Source organism: Cibotium barometz, chromosome 46 (assembly GCF_041138505.1).
Source record: "Cibotium barometz isolate CiBa-2024 chromosome 46, ASM4113850v1, whole genome shotgun sequence".
NCBI classification, from domain to species: domain Eukaryota; kingdom Viridiplantae; phylum Streptophyta; class Polypodiopsida; order Cyatheales; family Cibotiaceae; genus Cibotium; species Cibotium barometz.
Genome location: NC_141091.1, coordinates 37083225 through 37105268, shown reverse-complemented (window position 1 = coordinate 37105268; position 22044 = coordinate 37083225). Strand labels below are relative to the sequence as shown.

The following is a 22044-nucleotide window of genomic DNA, read 5'->3' as shown; positions in this document are numbered from 1 at the left end:
TTGACTGTACAGATCTGAAAGACAGCACTGTACCAGTCTGTACTTGATTGTACCTGTCCGTACAGGACTGTACGGACTGTACCTACAGTAACTAGCAGTAACCCGCCTGCTGTCTGGATGCTGGTCGCCTGCGCCGCCTGCAAACAGATGATGCTGAGCACCTGTCTAACACCTGTTCTGGCCGTACAGTGTACCTGCAGAAGTACAGAGCTGTACTTGCAGTCGTACAGCCTGTACTGCCTGAATTCTGCAGCTGCAGCCGCCCGTTGCAACCTGTATCTGTACCACAGTCCAACGCTGCCTCTGCCTGCAACAGTACCTGCTGCCGTACAGAACTGTACGGATGCTGTACGGCCTGCTCCAGCACACAGAAATCAGCAGCAGCACAACTAATCAGCAGTCGACTCCAGAGAGAGAGGAGAGAGAGGCATGCACTCCAAAAGTGGAGTTGCCCCCTCTCCATAATAATCCTAGGGCCCCCCACTTTAATTGTTATTAAAGTTCCCTAGGGGCCACTAAGGCCTAGGGGCAACTTTAATAAAACATTAAAATTTTAATGTTCTAGTTCCCCCCTTCACACCTAGGGATGTCCACACATCATTAACTCTGTCCGGGCACCCCCCATGTGAATCATTCAATATTCTGACTCAGCAACCACCATGCCCACACTAGTGCTGTTCCATTTTCACAGGGCCATGACAATCAACCCTTTCTCAAGAAGATCATTCACTTGAGTCATAATTTCCTCCTGCTCGGCAGCACTTGCCTGTAAGGAGATTGGTTTGCAGGGGAGCTACCAGGGATTAGTAGACTGGCCTTTCTCAAAGCCTGCATCTTCCCGGTCGCGATTTACGGGGCATAAATTTTGGGGGCCCATGACATGCGCAAGCTCAATCCGATTGAGAGCTTAATCGCGACGGGGATGCGGTGGATAGTGGGTAAGTCTGCCAAGTCAACTTCTGTTGCCGCGTCGGCCCTGCATAGAGAGCTCAAACTTCCCCCTGTCTCTGCCTATTGTGCAGGGCAGAGAGTCAGGGCTTCACAAAGTACTCGGGACTGCGAACTTGGATCGCAGACTTGGTAAACCATATCCCGGCCTGGAGTCAGTTCAAGAAGTGGACGTGGTGCAAGCGAACTCTTCTCTGGGGAACGAGGTATATAAACAGCGCGCCAGTCCAAACTGCGAGGGAGGAGAGTTGGAAGTTATGGGAAAACTCACACGGTTGCGCCTCCCTAAGGTCCTATAAAGAGAAATCTTTTGATCTCTCTCGTAAGTACTTATTCAGAGCTGTGTTGGGCGAGGACCCTGGGGGGGCTGGTGAAAAACTTCTGCTTCTCGCTCGCGTGGACGGGCTACGTCTTAAGGTTAAGGTGATGCGATCCACACCTAGGACGTGCCCGGTGTGTAAAGGGGATGAGAACGAAAGCTCTCTTACCCACCTCCTCATTCAGTGCTCCGGACTGGATGGCCCCAGGGAGGCAATACAGCCCGCCATCATTCATGCCAGGGGGCTAGGCCGGAACCTGTCGGATTGCGAAATCGGAACCATCCTCCTTGGAGGGGAGGCTCGCGGGAGGAGACTACCTGGCTGGGTAGTCCCTTGCCCGAATCAGAGGATCGCCTATGCGCAGTGCGTTGCAGCTTTCCTCCGCGTGGCTGTACCTAAGTATTACAACGAGTTGTCCCGTGAATTGTTTGAGCCTGAGCTGTTGTAGTCACTGTTCTGGGTATGGCCTTGCCTTCGATATCTGGTGGAATTCGGGCTACCGCTGGGTATCGCTTTGTTTGGGACACCTCCCTCGAGCCGACGCCCTCCATATGGGTATGGCATTCCTTTTTCGGAAACCCGCTGGGTGATCTTCTTAACAGAAGAGTCTAAGGGGCTTTTTCAGCAGGTGAGATCCTTGATCAAGGCCTGCACTATCTCTTTCTTGAGATGCCGACCCACATCCCCTTTCAAGGGGGTAGTCCAAGGAAGTGCTCCTGGCCTTCTTAAAGGATTCATGGTGACATGGTGGTAACGGGTTTTTTCCCCGAGCAAATGGTGGTAGAGGGTGATTCCTTTGCAACCTCCCAGCTCAAAAACAAAAACAAAACATTATGTCAATACAATGATCCTCTTGCCTCTCTGGGGGTGTAACTATCCGAGAAGGGAGTCAGCAAAACAATCAGCATAATCACTTAAGAAATCAATCTTATCTTGATCTATGGGAGTTAACAGAACCATGTTCAACATTATCACGTACAAAGATTAAGTAAGAACATGCTGATTTCTTTATTGCCCTGGAAATAGAAATGTGGCTTACAATGGGTATGGTACTCCCGGTGGTACCCGCACATGAATACAAACTTCCCTACCCCTATGAGTACAGTTTACTTTCTTCTCTTTGTGCAAAATCTTGGGATCCAAACGATAATGCCATGGCATCCCAAGTATCACATCACAGCCCGTAAGCGCTGCTACTAGGAAGTCTTCATGATCCAAATATCCCTGAATCTGTATGCGAAGCTTCCCGATGATGGGAGTGACTTTGACTTCCTTTCCCTCAGAGGCGGCATCTGCATGAAAGTCCATGTCCAATTTCTCGGGCTTTAGCCCAAGAGCAGTAGCCATCTGAATAAATATAAAGTTATCTGTAGAGGCATTATAAAAAAGGAATTAAGCTGTTTGATCCTTTAACTTGCCCCAAGCCTTGCATGAAATTCTGCTCTTTGGCTCATGTGCAGTATTATCCTGTACATCAGGTATAACATTCACGCTGGTTTTGCATCTTGCGCATTATTCCTTTTGGTATTCTGGGGGCATTGAGATTTCATGTGATCCTTGCTCCCACATGAGAAGCACTTCCCCTCTTTCATGCAATCAAAAATGTGCTATCTGGATAGCTGAGGATCATTCTTTTTACCCCCCCCCCCCCCCCCCCGGACTTCTTTTCAGAGTCCCCTTTTGCATCCTTGGACTCATTGGGCATAAACTTAGGTGGCTGTCCACCCCTTTTTGCTCATTTCAAGCTCTGAATTTTCCCTTGTATGAGCTGAATTCTTGGCTTTTTGATGCTCCCCTGCCATGTAGTTCCTTAGAAATAGTAATTGAATATATCAGCTCATGTAAAGTGCTATGGGGATACACTGCCATGCTCTTCTAGATGATTCGTTGTAGCCTTGACTTAAATTTTCTTTTCTTCTCGTCCTTACTAATCGTCCTGAAAGGTGTGACCTTGAGAAGAATCCGCCAAAACTTTTGAGACATATGAAGAAACGGACTCGCCTTTATCTTGTGTCAGTCAATCCCATTCCTTTCGTACATCTTTTTCGAAGTGAGGAGGACGAAACTAATCATAGAATTGCTCTTTGAAAGTACTACATGTACGAGCAGCTGTTCTATCCAAGAGCTTTGCCATCCACCAATTAGTCGCATTCTCTTTTTAAGATGCATTCCCACATGCCTAAGCATAGATTTCTCTGTAAAGTCCTCAGTGCAAAAGGCTATTTCAAATTGCCTTATGAATGCAAGTGCCTTAGGGGTCCATCTTTCCATTATAGCTCTCGAATTTGATGTCCTTGCCCCCCGACTTGAACTCTTTGGCCTTCTTGCTGTGTTGAGCATCCCGTTGTTCTTGTACATCATCCCCTTCGTCATGTCTACGATAGCGGCGATGCCCAGATCTAGGGCTGATTTCCTGTGCAAAACCCTCCACTCGGGATGGAACTCTAGGAACAGGAACATACCTAGAAGGTGGAGATATCACTGACAATGCATTAAGATCTTCCACATCTCTCATATGGGCTGAAAACCCTTCATCATCTACTCGGGCTGCATGTCGATATACATCATTCCCTCGCGTTGCATGCCCTCTCATAACATTTGTTTGGGTTGCATGCCGACTCACATCACTTGCTCGGGCTCCATGCCCTCTCACATCACTTGTTCGAGCTACATGCCCTCTCATAACATTATCAAAATTTCCTTCATGGGATTGCTTGCGAGGTTGCCATGTGAAGACCCACTTGCCCTCATCATCGAAAACATCGCCATGGCTTTTGAAATAAGCAACAATCAACTCTCGAGGTTTCTCAATCCCCATCTGTTGGACAATTGCATCAAAAGTGACCACATCTGCCTTAATCCAAGACTTGGATTCAATAACCCTCTACACATTTGAGTCCCTTTGCAAATCACGAAGCTCTTCAAGCTCATTCATCAAAGCATCAAGATCTTGCTGATCCTCAGCCCTAGCAGATAATTGTGGATCGTTACCTGCCAAAGCCCAACTTGGTCCTTGTCTCTATCCTCTTCCCGCGTACGGCGAATACGGGTGATAGAATCCTCCACAGAATGATCTGAATGGCTGGCCATGATGTGTTTACCAAGTCTTCAGAAAGAAAAGAATTTCCGTGCCCTGGAATCGCTTTGTACCAGCTTTCTAAGGATGATATGAATAGACTGCAAGGGTGCAACAATGCCCCTACATAGACAAGAGGGCCACGAAGTCTTTCCATACGCTCACTGTTGCTTAAACCAAAGGTAACCTCTTTCGAAGCGCGATAGTAAGACGAGGGCCACCTCAGAATCCCAACCATCTTTCACGGATAATGACTCCTTATAGCCATATCCAACATCATATATGGCAAAAGATTTGTAGAAAGCCAAGCTCTGATACCAATGTAACGGAAGGGCAGTTGTAACACGGAAATCTTATCAATCATGAAAACTGAAAAAACACATGAACATGCGAGATAAGAGAGAGAAATAAACAACTCTGCACAGAACACCACACTAGGGGCCAGAAGAATCCCCCCCCGCCCCCCTTTTATGGCTAGATTACCAAAAAGGAGTTTGCTTCAGATACAACCTTGTGGGTGCCTAGGGATTCTCGACTGGCTAGCACTTGAATCTTCCAGTACAAGATGTAAACAAAATCAAAACATATGGCTAGATTACCAAAAAGGAGTTTGCTTCAGATACAACCTTGTGGGTGCCTAGGGATTCTCGACTGGCTAGCACTTGAATCTTCCAGTACAAGATGTAAACAAAATCAAAACATATGCTGAATTTGATGTCCCTTCTCAGTACAAGCGAGCTTTCCCAGGTTAGCGCACATGCAGAACAACCATGGACAGCCCACAACATTCCCACATCAGCCCGGGACAGCCCTGTAACTCCATCCTCCACCTGTCTGGCTCACAGAGCAAATCGACCAGCCTTGAGGGGCTGTTTGCAGTTGTCGACCAGCTCTCAGTAGCCCCAGGAAGAGTTGACCAGCAGAGGTTTACAAGCCGGAAGATAACCAATCAGCCGAGGAAGTCTTCCACAAATTGGCCAGCTTTCCGGTGTCTAGAGATGAGTCAACCAACAGCTTTTCAAGGGCATCCATCTGTAGTTAAACCATCCCAACGTACGGATTTCCTTTGACCAAAAGATTGAATTGCAGTGTTGAGTTCTAATTCCGAAAAAAGACCTTCAAGATCTTGCCTTCTTGTGCATCCATGATTTCTTCCACATGAGAAAGTAGCTTAGCACAAGCACAAGAAGTGTGCTGTGTCCACCGAGAAGGTGTAGCAAAAGAATGCAAACAATGAGTAACAGATTCTTTCTCCACCTACATAAGATTTTGTGTCCATTCTCACCGTTTGGCATTTGAAGTCTTGAAATGCATTGCTTTTTCCTTGTTGTATGCAAACTTTTGAAGAAGGTTTTCGAAGAAGAACCCTCGTCCAAATGAGGTTTCTGTCTCGTGACTGAACTTGCCATTTCTGTCGTGATCGAAAAGAAGTGTCTGTCGTGATCGAAGTTACCATTTTTGCAGCTTTCTTTGACCATTTTTGTCCAGTTCATGCCTAGCAGAATGCATTTGCAATTCTTCTTGAGGGGATAAGACATGGGTATGGTAGAGCTCTTTGGGAGCTCATAATTTATTGTTTAGACCAATAACTCTTTGTCTTTCTTCCCCTGAATACCATTTTCCATAGTCAATTGTTACTCTTTGCATGCGAATTGCCAAATGATACCAAGTAGCATCCATGTCCTCATACATTTTTGCTTGAAGTGCATTGACAATATCACACTCCATATCCTAAAACAAGATTATTTACCAAGCAAAGCCTCTTTTTTGGCAGCTGTACAATGTACATCATCAATGGGAACATCTAAATAGAGACTCATCCATAAAGGAGCATGACCTGAGAGTCCTAGAGAATAATCAATCCACATATGGCATGTTAGTGGATCTATGCGATCAACATTGAAACTGTACCAATGGTCCAGTATGGCACTGTATTCTTTTTTTTTTTTCGGGAAAAAGATCCTTCTATTAGTTACCGAGAAAATGGCGAACATGGCTACATACAAACTTGTCCTCAAATGGGAAACGAGAGTCAAGATGGAGAAATGTCACATGCACTCTGCACTAGTGCATGGTGACAAGATGGCTCATCATCATCAGTGCGACATTGTACATTATTAGTACCTTTTAGGATGATATTTGTCGTATGCTGTGACCCCATTGTAATCCTCAGTCCAGGATAAGTCAGGCACGAGCTACGTAGGTCATTTTCAGCCTTAGATAGTCAGTCAGTCCAAGTCCCTTAACCCACTTGAAGAGACACATTCATGCATGTAGAGTCAGTAGAAGCCTTAGATAGTCAGTCCAAGTCCCTTAACCCACTTGAAGAGACGCATTCATGCATGTAGAGTCAGTAGAAGCCTTAGGGTTTGCATTAGAAAGCACTCTGCATAATGCATAGCATTCATCCACTGCATTTAGACCATGGCAGAAGCCTTCAGATACCATCTAGCATTCATTAGAATTCATCGAGTATTATTGCCATAATTTACAGCATTTATTGGGATTTATAAATTATTTATATATTTTATGCAGGACAGATGTAGTCGGCCAGCTTTGTAGCCAGCCGACTAGAATCCTTTGTCCATATAAATAGTTGAGCATATACTCCATTCATCATTCATATCATATTCAGCCAACAAGCCCTCAACGCTTGGAGCCTTCAGCCCAAGGAGCATAAGCGATTGGAGCATTCATCATATCAGCCTTCAGAATTTCATCCATCACCACGTAGGAGCATCGATGCATGAGCATCAACACATGAGCATTCAGCCTTCTTTCATCAAAACACAGCATCTACAACATTCAGCCCTTCAGGACACCTTGTGTTTTTAGCATACATAGAGTTTCCAGCATCCTTATCTTCATCGTTTTGCTACAGCACTTCGTTGAGAAAATGTGGTGCTTATGCTAGATCATAAAGGTGTGGAGGAGAGAGACCCAAACTACAAGAACAAATCTTGCTTATTAAGTTGCTTAAAATACAACTAGGCTTCATACTTCATACAAATGCCTTTGGCATGTGCCTTTAAATAGGCTTGCTAGTGGCCTAGGGTTAGGTGGCTCCCTTGGGACCATTCACACCCACACACCCACACACCTTCTACATCCTTGTTCACTTGTTCACTAAGGCTCCAAGGCCTATATCTTGATACTCCCCCTCAATACCATTCATGAAAAAATATTCTTGGAATGGGTGGTATTGGACACATGGAAAAAAAAAAGTGCCTTTATAACATTAGGCTTACAAGAATGTTCATGGTGGTGTGGTTATCTAGGATTTACAACTATGTTCCTAGAGCCTTAGAGGCTAATACAATGATGCCATCTAAGTCTTTATTTTATGTCGATGAAAATGTACACCTTAATGGTGCACCCCACTCTTTGTGTGCTTGCTTGACCTCTTGTAGTTGACATGCTTTGGACATACATGCCATTGCTTCCACATGCTTTCCACCTTGACCATTCTCACACAATGATCAAAACAAGGCTGCCACCCTTGCTTAAGTGGTTTGCACATAGATGTTCCTTCAACATGCTTGATGCTTCTCTGCATACCATACCTCCTCCATGGGCAATGAGGGCCTTCCTTAGAGTAATGGTTATGAGGTAGATTTATATGGGAAAGGGAAAGGGAGGGTCTTACCACTTGCCTTATAGATTGGTCAAGGGTAGTGTCTACTCCATAATTACAACAAGAGCTTTTGTGCATGTTGGTTACATGATACCCAATAGGGTTTGTGAGTACAAGCTTAATGAAAGTGAGTAAGTGGCTGAGGTAAATGCTCAAACCAACAAGGTACATTATTCTTGGCTCAAGAAGGTGAGGGCATGGCTCATAATGTTGCCTATGCCTCTTACCAAGACAATGCCAAGAGATGCTTATCAAAAACATGACAAACAACAAGGTAGAGCACTTTACAGATGCTATGCTCAACCTTAAAACTCATCTTAGAAGATGAAAATGCTGAGTATGCAGCGGAATAACATGCCTTGGGCTTGGGAAATGAGTGCATATGGCTTATGACATGCCTATGCTTCTTACAAACAAGAGCCTCAAGGGTGATACACAAAAACATTAAAGATGAGCACTTAGTGTACATGTGCCGAACTTTAAACCACTTAAGGAACTGAGTTTGATGATGAAAAACCAGAAAACTTCAACCTCTTTGGCTTATGGGATGAAGACAATGGCTTATGGTTCCACCATTTCTCCTTGGAAGCTTGCCAAGGTAAGCATAGAAGCAGGTTGATGATGAAGACTTATAATGTTGCACTTATAGTGTGTGCCTGGCCTCCAATACTGATGAAGAAGAGCCTCCTTAGTGTTAAAGACCTCCTCCTTTGATGGATTAATTGCATCATTAGTCTTTAATAACACTATTAGTGTTAAAAACACTAACTTTTGAAGCTTTTATAAAAGCTGCCATGGAGAACGCAGACCCAGGCTTGGTCTTTTGGTTCCTGCCGGCGCGTTACTGCTCCTCGTGGGCTGAAACTCAAGTAGAGAAGCCTCAAAACTATGGGCTTCAAAAACCCTAAGCCCACATAGCCCCTAATCGCCTACAGACGGCGTATGGACTGTACGACTTCAGCGCTGTAGAGAAACGGGCGCCGACTTGAACCAGATGCAATGCCGCTGCTCAGACAGGCAAAAACACCAAATTGGCTGTACGGATCTGAGCGCCCTGAGGTCCTTCATACTTCCTTAGTTGAAAGCTCGATGAGATTCGGCCTCCTCAAGCTGCTGGAAGGCCTCCACTGGCTGGGGGTTTAGATCCACAAAAAACGGGATAGAAGATGACCTAGTCTACACCACACAAGATGAGACCTAATCTACCCAAGCTCTAGATACCATGTTGAGAAAACGTGGTGGTTATGCTAGATCAAAAAGATGTGGAGGAGAGAGACCCAAACTACAAGAACAAATCTTGCTTATTAAGTTGCTTAAAATACAACTAGGCTTCATACTTCATACAAATGCCTTTGGCATGTGCCTTTAAATAGGCTTGCTAGTGGCCTAGGGTTAGGTGGCTCCCTTAGGACCATTTACACCCACACACCTTCTACACCCTTGCTCACTTGTTCACTAAGGCTCCAAGGCCTATATCATTAAGATATAGGCCTTGGAGAGGCTCCAAGGCCTATATCATTAAGATATAGGCCTTGGAGCCTTAGTGAACAAGTGAACAAGGGTGTAGAAGGGGTGTATCTTAATACACTTTGGTGAAGGTAAAACTCAGCATTCATATTCATTTTCAGCATCCACACATAGCCTAGAACAGTCCCAAACAGCCCATACCTCAGCCTCAGATTTGCAGCCTTCCCTCATTCCATTGGGAAGAGTGCATAGGCTCAAGATTGGACATCATTGGTGCTTCTATAGCCGTGTACAGTTTAGCCCCACTCTTGGTCCTCCGAGATCTTGTGTTTGGCTTATCGTCAGTCCATCGTTAGTCTCTTCAAAGTAATAAAGTAAATACTATTCTGGTAACAGGATAGGGCGCCCTTCAGTGGGTTACGGTATACAGTTTCTATTTCTCTCTCTCTCAAATCTCTTTAAAGTTTGGAACGGGTGAACGCTGCTAGGAGAAGTGAGCTTGCACTGCTTTTTCCTGCCCCCGCCTCCCCCTATGCTGCCCCCGCCTTCTCACTGTTGCCTCCGCCTGCCCTTCTGCAGCCCCCGGCCTGCCCTTCTACAGCCCCCGCGTGCCCTTCTGTAGTCCCCCGCGTGCCCTTCTGTAGTCCCCCGCGTGCCCCTCTGCTGCCCTCGCTTGGCCTTCTACAGCCCTCGCCTGGCCTTCTGCTGCCCCTCTGCCCATCTGCTGCCCCCTGCCCCCCCATCTGCAGCCCCCCCTGCCCCTCTGCTGCCGCTGCCTGCCCCAGTGCCTTTACTACCTCAGCTGCTTCCGCCCTTCAGCCCCCGCGTTTGCCCCTCTTCTGCACTCGCCTCTTTTTCAGTAGCAATTTTATCTGGATTCAAGTCGGCCGCCCATTTTTTTTGATTGGCTTTATGGCTTCTTCTGCCGCCCCGCAACCAATCTTTCGTCACCCCCACTGGCCGGGAGAATCATCAATTTTTTACAAGACCAGCTCACCTCTCTTCAGCACGACATTGACCTTGAGGTCGAGACCACCCTTGTTGCGAGAGTTTATGGTTCCCACCCCTCTCGTTCGCAGGCCCATGAATGGCTTCTAGCAGCTCTCCCTTCGAAGCTGATTGTGCACTTCCAGGATACTCGTTTGCTTGGTCGAGGCTTCTTCTAGGTTGACTTTCATTCTTCAAAAGCTACTTCTCAGGTTTTGCTGGCAGTCCCTTTCCTCTTGGTCCTAGGAAGATTTTCTTCTTTCAGTACCAAGAGGGCTTTGATCCAATGGCGGAGGATCAACGCCTTACCTCGGTCTCACTACGATTCCCTGCTCTTCCTTGGTCCTATTGGAAGCTTTAGCTTCAATAGGGGCATCCTTTGACCAGGTTCTAGAGGTACCAGTCCTTCCGAGCTCTCCCGCCTCAACTTCCGTGGTCGTTACTGCCACTCTTGATGGTGTACCCTGGGTCCTTGTGCTTGTTCTTGATCCATCGATTATACTGATGATCATGTTATGCTTCAGAGACCTGACGGATCTCATTTCCACCAGAGGATGGAGATTGCAGGCACACCTGACCAGTGTCGGATTTGTCGTCGACAAGGTCACATTGCTAGAGATTATCCCAGATCGAGGGGCCATGCTAGGAGGCGGCGTGGTCCTGCCCATCAGAGGCCTTCTGCAATTGCCGAGACTCCAGTTGCTCCTTTGCCATAGCAGACCACACAGTGTTGGGTTGTGGTTAGGGATGGTAGGCACCCTCAGACCCCCGTACCTGCCCCTTCACCCACACCCCTTGTGGAGCACCCTAACCTGTATGCAGCTCTTGCCTCACAAGATGTTGATTCTTCTTTGGAGAATGAGGCTTGTAGGCACATGATTTGGATCCTTCATAGGAGGATGCTGCATTACAGTTATAGGATGATTGTACCCTTGAGGATGATTTTGCGCATTCGCATTGTCATGGTACCCCTCCAGTTCTGAGGACTAGCCCTGGCTTTTCCCCGGAGTGGGAGAGAGAGGTAAGGTTTACATGGTCAGATTTTCCCTCCCTTACCTATGCGAGACGTACTTCCGCCTCTAAAGGGGGTCCTTTGTCGACCACGAGATCTGGTCGTTTTTACTCTGAGTCCTTATGAAGATTGTCTCTTGGAACATTTAGGGTCTTGGGGGTTTTTTTCTGCGTCGGCGGAAACAAATTGTAAAAACCCAGCTTCATTGTGTAGTCACAGGTGGACCTATGGATGTATTGCTCTTGCAAGAGCATAAACTGGATGCTAGTGAGTGTGGGAGATCAGGCAAGCTTCTCTCGGGACACACCTTTTGGTCACTAGCTGTTGGTACCAAGGGTGGTGTCTGTATCTCTGTTTCAGCTTTGATCTTGCCTTGCATCATTGGACATGGTGTCATTTTGCTTGCGAGAGCGCAGTGGATCCTTCTTATGCAGGTTACTACACGCATTGGTATTCTCAACCATAGAGGTGAGAGGATTGCCTTTTGGAAATCTCTCAATACACTGATGCCTCTTGCTGACCATTGGATTATTGGTGGGGATTTTAACATGGTTGAGATGCTAATGGATAAAAGATGTGGACATGAGGGCTTGGTGCATCCTCTTGAAAGAGCGTCTTGGGAGAGGTTTATACTCTCCATTCATGGCAGAGATTGTTGGCATGAGGATGACATTTTGAGGAGTCCATCCACTCCTATTTATTCATGGTCTAGCACCATAGTCACATGTTCTAACCAGAACCATGCATGTGCTTACTACCTACTCATATGGCCACGAGGCATCAGGTGAGGAGTACCTTCTCCGTATTTAAACAGACCTTCACACTATGGTTTTTCTTTCCAAGTCTTCAAGCATAATGTTATCCTCATCACATTCTGAATGTTGAAACACACTCAAGAAGACATGCCACATTCTTTCCTTGCAAAGTTATATGGGTAACGCATCCATCAGTGCAACAATCTTGCATACTGCAGAAAAAAACAAATACTACAATAGTACAAAACTTAAAATATACTTAGCCTTTTATGTTTACAAAACAACAAATACTCAAAGAGATCTGGTTGCAGGCTCTACACAATAGGCGACTTGTGTATGCTTGGTCCTTCATGCCTTTCTCTTTACGTTTTTCTATCCCTGCTTTGAGCTTGTTTTCCACGTATTGGTCCTTCCATTGAACCCAATGACCTGTCGGCCGCCTAATCCATGAAGACAGAGATGATCTGTCAAGCCTAAGTCCTATTCCTGAGTGCCCAAAATGATTTTCACGGTGCTCAAAGCCCATTTCTGGATAGCCTCCCATTCTCAAATGTCCAAAAGTTCAAATTTTCTCATGTATCTCTAAAAACTGGTTTTGGTTTCAATGTCAGGCAAGAATGTGGAAGGATCTGGGTCGTGGGCTAAAGTGACAAAGTTTGAACTACCATTTTTCTCCCACTCATATGTGTTCTTGATTCGAACAGAATAATAAATGACAATCTATTATCGGGTCCACTACCGCCAGATTTGGGTAGTTGTTTCAAGCTTCAACAATTGTAAGTTCATAATGTTTTCCATCTCAAGAGCTTTTAAGTTCATTTGCTTGCGTTATCTTGATTTTTTATGTACAAAAAGGACGATAGTTGAATTCATTTTTTAACAGGAAGCTGGACAACAATTTTATAATGGGGGCAATCCCTGCAACTTTAGGACTTCTGACAGATCTTACCGACCTGTGAGCTCGAACTTCTAACTTGTTAAATTTTCATTTTTAAAAAAAAAGTAAGAATGTACATTTTTCAATCATTTCACCAGTTTGAATCCATGGCATGACATTATTGAAAATGTAGTGTATTATAATATACGGGGAGTGGATATGCTACATACTTGGCATGGACCCGTTAAGGGGCATGGTTGGTACTTTATGGGTAATGAGCGGGTAGCATTTGGCTTTTGAAGCATTGTTAGGGATCTTATTAGCGAGTGAGTGTTCACATAAGTAAGTATTGGAGCATTGTAGGGTTATGAATATTGGCCTGATCTATGTAAGTGAGTGGGTGTTTTTTTTTCTGAAAAGGAGACTTCTAGTAAGTATGAAAAAATTTACAAAATGGAGATTTCACACCAAGCAAGGTGGAGATCTCAACCAATCAAGAATCCTGTGCTGCCAATAGGGTTCCGAATGAGAGGATGTGAAAAAAATACCAAAGTCCCACTCTCTCATAAACTGGCCGCACTTCCTCTCCGCAGCCCTAGAAGATCCTTGGATTCTGGCCCAGGTAGCCATAATGGTGTGAATAATATCACTCCAAATCCTGCAAAGACACTGAGAAACAAGAACAAGAGTACCCTCAATGGCCTCAGTGCATCTAGCCTTCCAGATATTCTAGGCTGAGATGCTAGCAATAATCTCCCAAGAGCTGTCTAACCTTTGTGCCGGAGGGACAAAGTGTGAAAGTGGCAAATCCTGAAGACAACACTGCCGAGCAACTCCTTGCCTAACCATAATGGCCAAGCTTCTGTCAGTTCCCTTGAACCTCAGCTGAGGCCCAGACTGTGTCAACCAAATGATAGAACCAAAAGAAATGATAGTATCCCTCTTAATCCTACCAAAGAGGTGTGCAATCGCAGACAAAATCCTGTGTGCTTCCCTACATTTCCATAAACAATGGTAAACTGACTCCGAAACTGACTGCTCTGGTTGCTGCAGTCTGAGGTGGAACTCTTTCTCTTTGGTTTCCCCAGTTCTGGGAGGGAGTTCTGAGGTTACTCTGGACAGAGGCAGATGGCTGAGCTAGAGCTCTTCTGGGGTTTCCCTAGCTTGGGCGAGACGGACCTTGATTAGACTGGTATGAAGGGGTTGGTCTCTGAATTTGGGGTCCTTGACTTCCCTGTCCCCTTGACATGGCAGTCTTTCAGTTGGTGACCAAAACCTTGGCATCCAAAACATCGGTTTTCACTTCTGAGTTCATCCTTATGATTTCTTGAAAGAGGTGGGACTCCTGAGAAAGTATTCTGGGGAAAGGGTCTTCCTTCACTTCAGAATCTTCCTGCGACTCGTTAAGGGACATGGTTGGTACTTTATGGGTAATGAGCGGGTAGCATTTGGCTTTTGAAGCATTGTTAGGGATCTTATTAGCGAGTGAGTGTTCACATAAGTAAGTATTGGAGCATTGTTAGGAATCTTATTCAAGTAGGGTTATGAATATTGGCCTGATCTATATAAGTGAGTGGGTGTTTTTTTTTCTGAAAAGGAGACTTCTAGTAAGTATGAAAAAATTTACAAAATGGAGATTTCACACCAAGCAAGGTGGAGATCTCAACCAATCAAGAATCCTCTGCTGCTGCCAATAGGGTTCCAAATGAGAGGATGTGAAAAAGATACCAAAGTCCCACTCTCTCATAAACTGGCCGCACTTCCTCTCCGCAGCCCTAGAAGATCCTTGGGTTCTGGCCCAGGTAGCCATAATGGTGTGAATAATATCACTCCAAATCCTGCAAAGACACTGAGAAACAAGAACAGGAGTACCCTCAATGGCCTCAGTGCATCTAGCCTTCCAGATATTCTAGGTTGAGATGCTAGCAATAATCTCCCAAGAGCTGTCTAACCTTTGTGCCGGAGGGACAAAGTGTGAAAGTGGCAAATCCTGAAGACAACACTGCCGAGCAACTCCTTGCCTAACCATAATGGCCAAGCTCCTGTCAGTTCCCTTGAACCTCAGCTGAGGCCCAGACTGTGTCAACCAAATGATAGAACCAAAAGAAATGATAGTATCTCTCTTAATCCTACCAAAGAGGTGTGCAATCGCAGACAAAATCCTGTGTGCTTCCCTACATTTCCATAAACAATGGTAAACTGACTCCGAAACTCTTGCACATCTAGGGCATGCTGGGCAAGCACCAATAACAAACCTCCACTGATTGGTGGCTAGACCACCACGAAGAGAAACCCAGATAAAGGAGGAAATCTGTGGCTTCGTATAAGAATGCCACAATCTCCGCCAAAATACCCTCTGAATGTCAGTCGAAATGCCGTAAGATTCCCAATGGGGTCTAAGAGTAGGGACACTCTGAATGTGTCCCAAGATAAGATGTCTGGCATTCCGCATTGTATAACTGAAAAAAGGCATGCTTTTCAAAGGGTTACAAGCATCCTTCCACTCCCACTCACGGGGGTCCCAATGCAAATGTCTGATAGGGCAGCCACCATACAAGCAAAGGCACACTCTCTGTGATCATCCCTGGGGGGGGGGGGGGGGGGGGGGGGGAGGGGGGGGGGTCAACAAAGACGTGCTTCCTTAACCTGCTAACAACTCTGACTGGACAAATCTGGGGGCCCTCAATAAGGTCCTCCACGTCACATCTCTCTAGCTGCCATCCATCCTGTACAGAAAAAAAGACCAGTACATCATCCTCCCTAGGAAAGCGGAGACCCATAACCTGAAGAGGAATACTTGTCCCAGAAAAAACCCCAAACCAAGAATGATGACGGCCATCCAAGAAAGATCTAGTAATCTAGTGGTTGGGAAAGGCTGCATCAATCTGTGCAATCCTCTGGCTAGAGCCTTTCAAATACCGCGTGAAATTCAATCTTTGCACCTTGATAAGGCTCTGAAACCTCTTTCAAGCCAACACTGTGGGGCATAGGGTCTCCCAGCTAGCCCAAAGAATATGCATAGCTGTCCCAAGAGGTCTACCATGCACATCTAAAGACAAATCATTCCACAGAATGGGCTGCCGGTTAGCTTCCTCGACTGAACGTGGGGGGATGGGTACCAAAAAACTCCTCAGGCAGTCCCAGGCCCGTAGGAGGGACCTAACCAGGGGGGATGAAGGGGAGCGATGAACTACATCCGAAAAAATAAAGCGTGAGCTGAGAGCCTAGTCACCTCCGCGAACAGGGACACACTTCGTGATCTGCTCATGAGAAAGTCCTTCCACGGCTTAGTGCTTGGAAGAGAGCCCCTAACAACAAGCTTACAAAGCAAAACCTTACATTGCACCTCAAGGTCAATGATATTCAATCCCCCCTGATAATGGTTTCCCAAGCAACTCTGGCCCTGGTGTGTGCATTTCCATCAAGCCCTGACCAAAGAAAGTTCCGAATAAGGCGACGAAGCTGGCCAATGCAGCCCTTATGAAAAATCCAGCATGAAGCGATACACCAAGCCGTGGCTAGCAAAACTTGGTTAACCACCAAAGCTCTAGAGGCCAAGTCGAGCTTCCTCCTACTCCAATGATGAAGTTTGCTTTTAATGCTTAAGAGCACTGGAGCAAATTGCTGTGCAGGGGAGATGTCAACGCCCACCTGACAACCAAGGTATATGCAGAGCATCCTCTCTCAATCCAAGTAAAACCAACATCTATACCCTAATTTGCAAGAGGAGAATCACTAATCCAAAGACCAACTGACTTATGCCAATTGATAGTACCTTCTGTTGCCAAACAAAAGGCCTCTAAGGCTGTCCGGAAAGCACATAAACAAGCATGTGCAGCCTCAAGGAACAATGCCGTATCATGTGCTAACGTAGAGTCCAAAAACTCTTCTTCCGTGCATAAAGGCAGCATGAGACCCACAACACCAGGGGCAGCCCGAAGAAACTTGCTCATAGCCTCAGCTACAATGAGGTTGTAGTAAAGGGGCGAGGGGACAGCCCTGCTTCATTGAATGGGAAATTTGAAAACGCTCGCCGCGCCCCCCACAAGCTAAAACAGTGCTATGAGCCTCCCTGTATAGGCAGGACACCCCTTTGATCCAGTTTTGGGAAAACTCCATGTGTGCCATAGTGCCCTCCAAAAAATCCCAATCCACTTTTCAAAATCAAGCAAAAGAATGGCAAGAGGCTGCTGACTAGATTTTGCTCACTTGGTAGCTTCCCAGAAAGAAAAGATGTTATCAAATATACTCCTTCCTTGGAGGAACCCATTCTGTGTATCATGGATAGTCCTTTGGAGAATCGGCTGCAACCTTATACTCAAGGCTTTAGCTAAGATTTTATATGCAGATCCAAGGAGGGTGATGGGCCTCCATTGCTTGATGTCGGTCTTGTCCCCACTCTTGGGGATAAGGTGAATCAGCCCCTCCGTGAGGTATGGCGGCATCATACCCGACAAGAACATTTCCTGAAGGGCAACAGTGATAGCATCTCCAATATGATCCCAAAAAAGAATAAAGAAGGCGGGAGAAAGACCATCATCCCTTGGGCATGGAGGGCAGAGCCGCCAGGACCCAATCCCGAGCCTCGAGACGGGAAGGGTGAGATCCAAAGATTCTGGCAATGAGGGTCGTTTTGGAGTCTTTCTCGATTTCTGCGAAGAGGACCGCGAGCTTGGCTTCGGAAAAAACAATGGTTCACCCGGCCGAGGGAGATTGATTAGCCATGATGCTAATCGAAGAAAAAGGCCGACTTGAACCCGGATGAGGAGTAATCCGAAGCAAGGGTAAGAGGCAGGCAAGGACAGTGAGTGGGTGTTCACATAAGTAAGTGGGGATCCACAATGTACGGGTATGGATCTAGTCCATAGTTGTTTCTGTATAGCGCAAGATGCCATATCGTACGGAATACTGTACGTTACGATACCGTATGTACTCGTACGGATTTTTTTGAAAAATATATATATATATATTTTTGATTTTTTTTTTCAAAAGAAAATATTTTTTTTGGAGGTTGATGGTCTTTTTTTTGCTTGTCTATGGCTTCCTGTGTACTATGATGCTTCCCTCCTTTTTAAAATACTCCATATCTCGAAATTGGAAATACCTAAGTTTATAAGTACGTTCCGTATTTTCCCGTTGTCGTGCCATGGCACGTCTATGATGTGAAACCATGCATGTGAGGCCATTAAATACAAATTCAGATGCATGGGATTAAGTGCCATGACTTGAGTCATTATATGATGCCCATGTACATATGTTCATATTGTAAATGAGATTCAATAAGACGAGCTGAAGCTGAGCCAGGTCTCGAAGCCTCAGTACATGAGTGTGGTGTGAATCGTGGAGTTTTTATGCTTATGGTGAACCTTGGGGGCTAGCAGAAGTCCCTGTGCCTATGTACATAGGTTTGGATTTTGCTTGAGTATTTAACAGCTTTTCTTGGCCCCACGAGATGGTAAAATGCTCAGAAATCATGCTTGAGATGATAGTGGCATTTGATTGAGGTTCAAAATGACTGGGAAATGGCCGTGTCTTGGTAATAATGATGCTGATGATTCAAAGCAGATATTGCAGCTCTGGTATTGGAAGGTCGTGGGCGCGACGTAATGATCCGAAAGTGAAGGAAGGAGGGGCTCTTTTAGCATTAAGTGTGGCCATCATTTAGGCTTTGAAAGGAAATAAAATAAATAAAAATATACACATGGCCAATAATTTTAATGGCCACGTGGGGGTTTTGGGTAGTTGCCAGCACAGACATCTCGAAGAGGGCGAAGGCGTAGAAGGTGGTAGAAAAAACGAAAAGGAGGGGAGCGAAGAAAAAGGACGGCGCTCTGGAAAAAAGAAGAGCCGGGTGATCGTGAGTCTGAAGAGGGCTGGGGTGAGGTGGCCGCCTCGGGTATCAAGGGCTTGCTGCTGGGTGTGAGGTGGAAGATAGTGAAAGAGTGGGGACCGCCCTGGGGAAGAGCTGCTAGGGGCTCTGAGGCGCAGCTGGTGTGGGCAGAGCCGGCTGGGATTCGGCAGGACCAGAGGCGCAGCGCTGGAGAAGGTCTGGTGGCCGCCTTGTATAGCAAGGAACTGACTGGTGATAAAAGCGGGGACTGGTAGAGAGCCGGAAAGGCTGGTAAAAGAGGTGGCCGCCTCGTGGAAGAAAGGCGCTAAGGGGAGCGTGGAGCGCAGCCGTGTGTGGAGAAAGGGTTGCCTGCAGTCGTTGACGCAAGCAAAGAGGGAGCGGTCTCTGTGTGTGCAAGGTGGTGGTGACTGAGGTGCCGGCTGTAGAGAAGGAGCTGTGGTGGGGCGAGAAGAGACAGTACAGAGGTGTTGTGGGTTTTGCTGCTTCAAGGTGGTGGCAGAGGCTTTCAAGATTTAAACTACTTGGAGGGATAGTGGTGGTGGTCCAGATGTCACTATTGCTTTACTTCCGAAGATAGACAAAGTTACTCTTTGCAAATGGATGCAAAATTGCCTATGGAAATGTTTGAAAGGGTTTTCGAGCTGGGGGCCAAAGGGTGCACAGCAGTCGCCAACTACATGCGAGAAGTATTATTGAAAACACCAAAGAGCTGGCCTTCGCAAGAGGTGTGGTGAAGGTTTGATGCTGGAGAAGTTATTAAATAATCCTACTTTGACAGTTCAGCCAGGGTATGCTTGAAATAATTTGGTATTAGAAGGGTTTGCCGATTTGATGTTTGGGTCATGTGACGTTTAATGATACTTTTGCAGTTATACAGAAAAGATGATGAACTGGTATGGTTTCCTTCAGAAGCACTAGAAATGAGGAAATGAGACACGGGGCCTGGTCCTCTCCTGTGGGTTGTCACAGCAACAAAAGTGATTTAATGTGCTCTGTTTGTCTCAAATGCTTTTGAAATGGTTCCATTCCAGTTCTTCCAAAATATGAGGGAATGTTGAGAGCTTTCTTTAGATGACCGCCCAAAAAGCCGTCTCTGGTTACTACATGTGGTTATATCAATCTTCTTTAAAACCTTAAAACCTTGGATTTTGGTTTGAACCATGATGCTTATGACGGTTTTTGGTACAACTCATATGTCTTGCTGAGATTTGGTATGTAAATATTATGGTTCCAGCTTCTGCTGGTGGTTCCCCTTGAAGAGATATATATTCTGTTTCCTTGCTGGGATTTGAAAACGACTCTCACAGCCAGAAGTCTCGCACTTTCCCAGCGATACCGCCCATGTCACGACACCGTACGGTATCATACCTGACAACTATGATCTAGTCTAGCCCATAGGTGGTTATAGAACTGCGGAACCAAGCGTAGTATGGAAGAAAGGCTTTAGAAATATTGTTGTTAATATATAAAAGGTAAATCAGAGATTGTTATTGGAGCTTGCTGTCTTCCAAAGTGTTGGAACATCCCCATCTTTTCACCTCTCCACCTCTATATGCTCACAATTGGAAGACCAAAGTATGGATGCAAACTTGTGTTACAACTATAAAGTCAAGGATAAGGTTTCATTCAATATACAAGTGTGCAAGCAAGTCCTCAAGGCTTATGAGTAAACGAGACATGGTTATACTAAAGGGAGATACACATTACTCATATACACACTCTAGGTCTCTAGTGGTGGGACACACATTTCTAATCATCTATCCTTTGACACACTAGACTTGTATAGGAACATAGTTTGCTCTATACATTTGTGGCTATTTTAAAGTAAGTTTTGTCATTCTTGTTTTTTGGCAGATAGGCCTGTTTTATTTGGTGAATAGGTCTTTTATATTGTTTCCATGTTTTATGACCTTAGTTTACACATGGATCATATGTACCACATGGATCTTTACTAGAAGTTAATAAAATCTTTCTTTATTCTGCCACGGTTTCATTACAATTTGGATTCCCCTTACCAGGCAGGGCATTAACAGGCTCATTCGCTCTAACACCTATTCCGATTACAGATGGGTAGATCCTCCTCCGCTTTCCATGAAGATGCAATTCTTTTTTTTTCCATTCAAGAAAAATCAGTTCTGATTATATTCCAAAAGACCATACAACGGTGCAAGATGTGCACAAAACCAATACAATGCTTACTCAGTGTGATGAAAAGCAGAAAAAGCTATGTACAAGGCCTATCAAGGCATAGAAGTCCGGATGGGAGACAGCAGCCAAGCAGGAGGGGAGTAGGTCCATTGAGGCCTGCCATCCCGCCACTGAAAGAAAAATGTCATATATCCTCCACGTCCGTAGGAACTGCTCTTGTTGCTCCTGACAGGCCCTGGACGGTCCCTCGATCTGGTCCCACTCCCCATGAAGAGCATGAATCAAGTCCCCCCCAGCACTCTGCCAAAACTTGTATGGTGGGGGCAGGCTTGGCGCCGAACACCTGAGAACACCTGGTCTTCCAAATGTGCCAGCCCACCATGCTCCCAATGATACTGAAAATATCCTCCCGAGAGCTCACAGGATCCTGCCCCCCCTGCCGCAAGATCCTGCATGTTCCTCTCCAAATCAGTGTAGAAGCCGGGCAGGCCCATATACAATGCCGGGGAGACTCCTCGGCCCCTGACGAGCATCTGATGCATACTCCTGATCCGCCCATCTGCGCCAGTCACGTACCTACCGGTAAGCTTCCGTGTGCCACCATCCACATAAAATATGTAATCCGCTGAGGCCTCCACGAGTTCCACAGAGTCCACCAGAATCTGGCCAAAAAACTGGCCCCAATCCCCTGATCACTCCACAATCCTGCACTCGAGGGAGTTCTCTCCTGCTGGCGGAGGAGAGACCTGCGTCCAATCCTGGCTGTGTACTGAAAAAAAGGAACTGGAGCTCTGTCTGCCTGAAAAGGTGGCCACTCCCACTCCCCAGGATTCCAAGCCAGCTCATCCAAGGCTCGTCCCTCCCACAACCACAGCCTCCACTGTCCCTTCTCCCGTGAAGGGTCAGGGTCCAGATGCCAATCCTTGCCCTTAAGGGCAACGACTTGAAACCGGTGCCACGAATGCAACT

At 46.0% G+C, this 22044-nt stretch overlaps 1 protein-coding gene across 17 annotated transcripts in view; it reads left to right on the top strand.

The window, feature by feature from the left end:
- LOC147612186 (uncharacterized) overlaps positions 1–22044 on the top strand; it is a 170778-nt gene that overhangs the window by 72053 nt on the left and 76681 nt on the right. For all 17 annotated transcript variants that reach the window (XR_015263673.1, XR_015263672.1, XR_015263671.1 and 14 more), the window contains exons 8-9: positions 12904–12975; positions 13083–13154. Coding sequence is in view for 3 of the 17 variants with exons in the window: in XM_086784068.1 (XP_086640194.1) it covers positions 12904–12975; positions 13083–13154 (144 nt within the window). In the remaining 14 variants the exon portion in view is untranslated. The remainder of the gene's footprint in view (positions 1–12903; positions 12976–13082; positions 13155–22044) is intronic.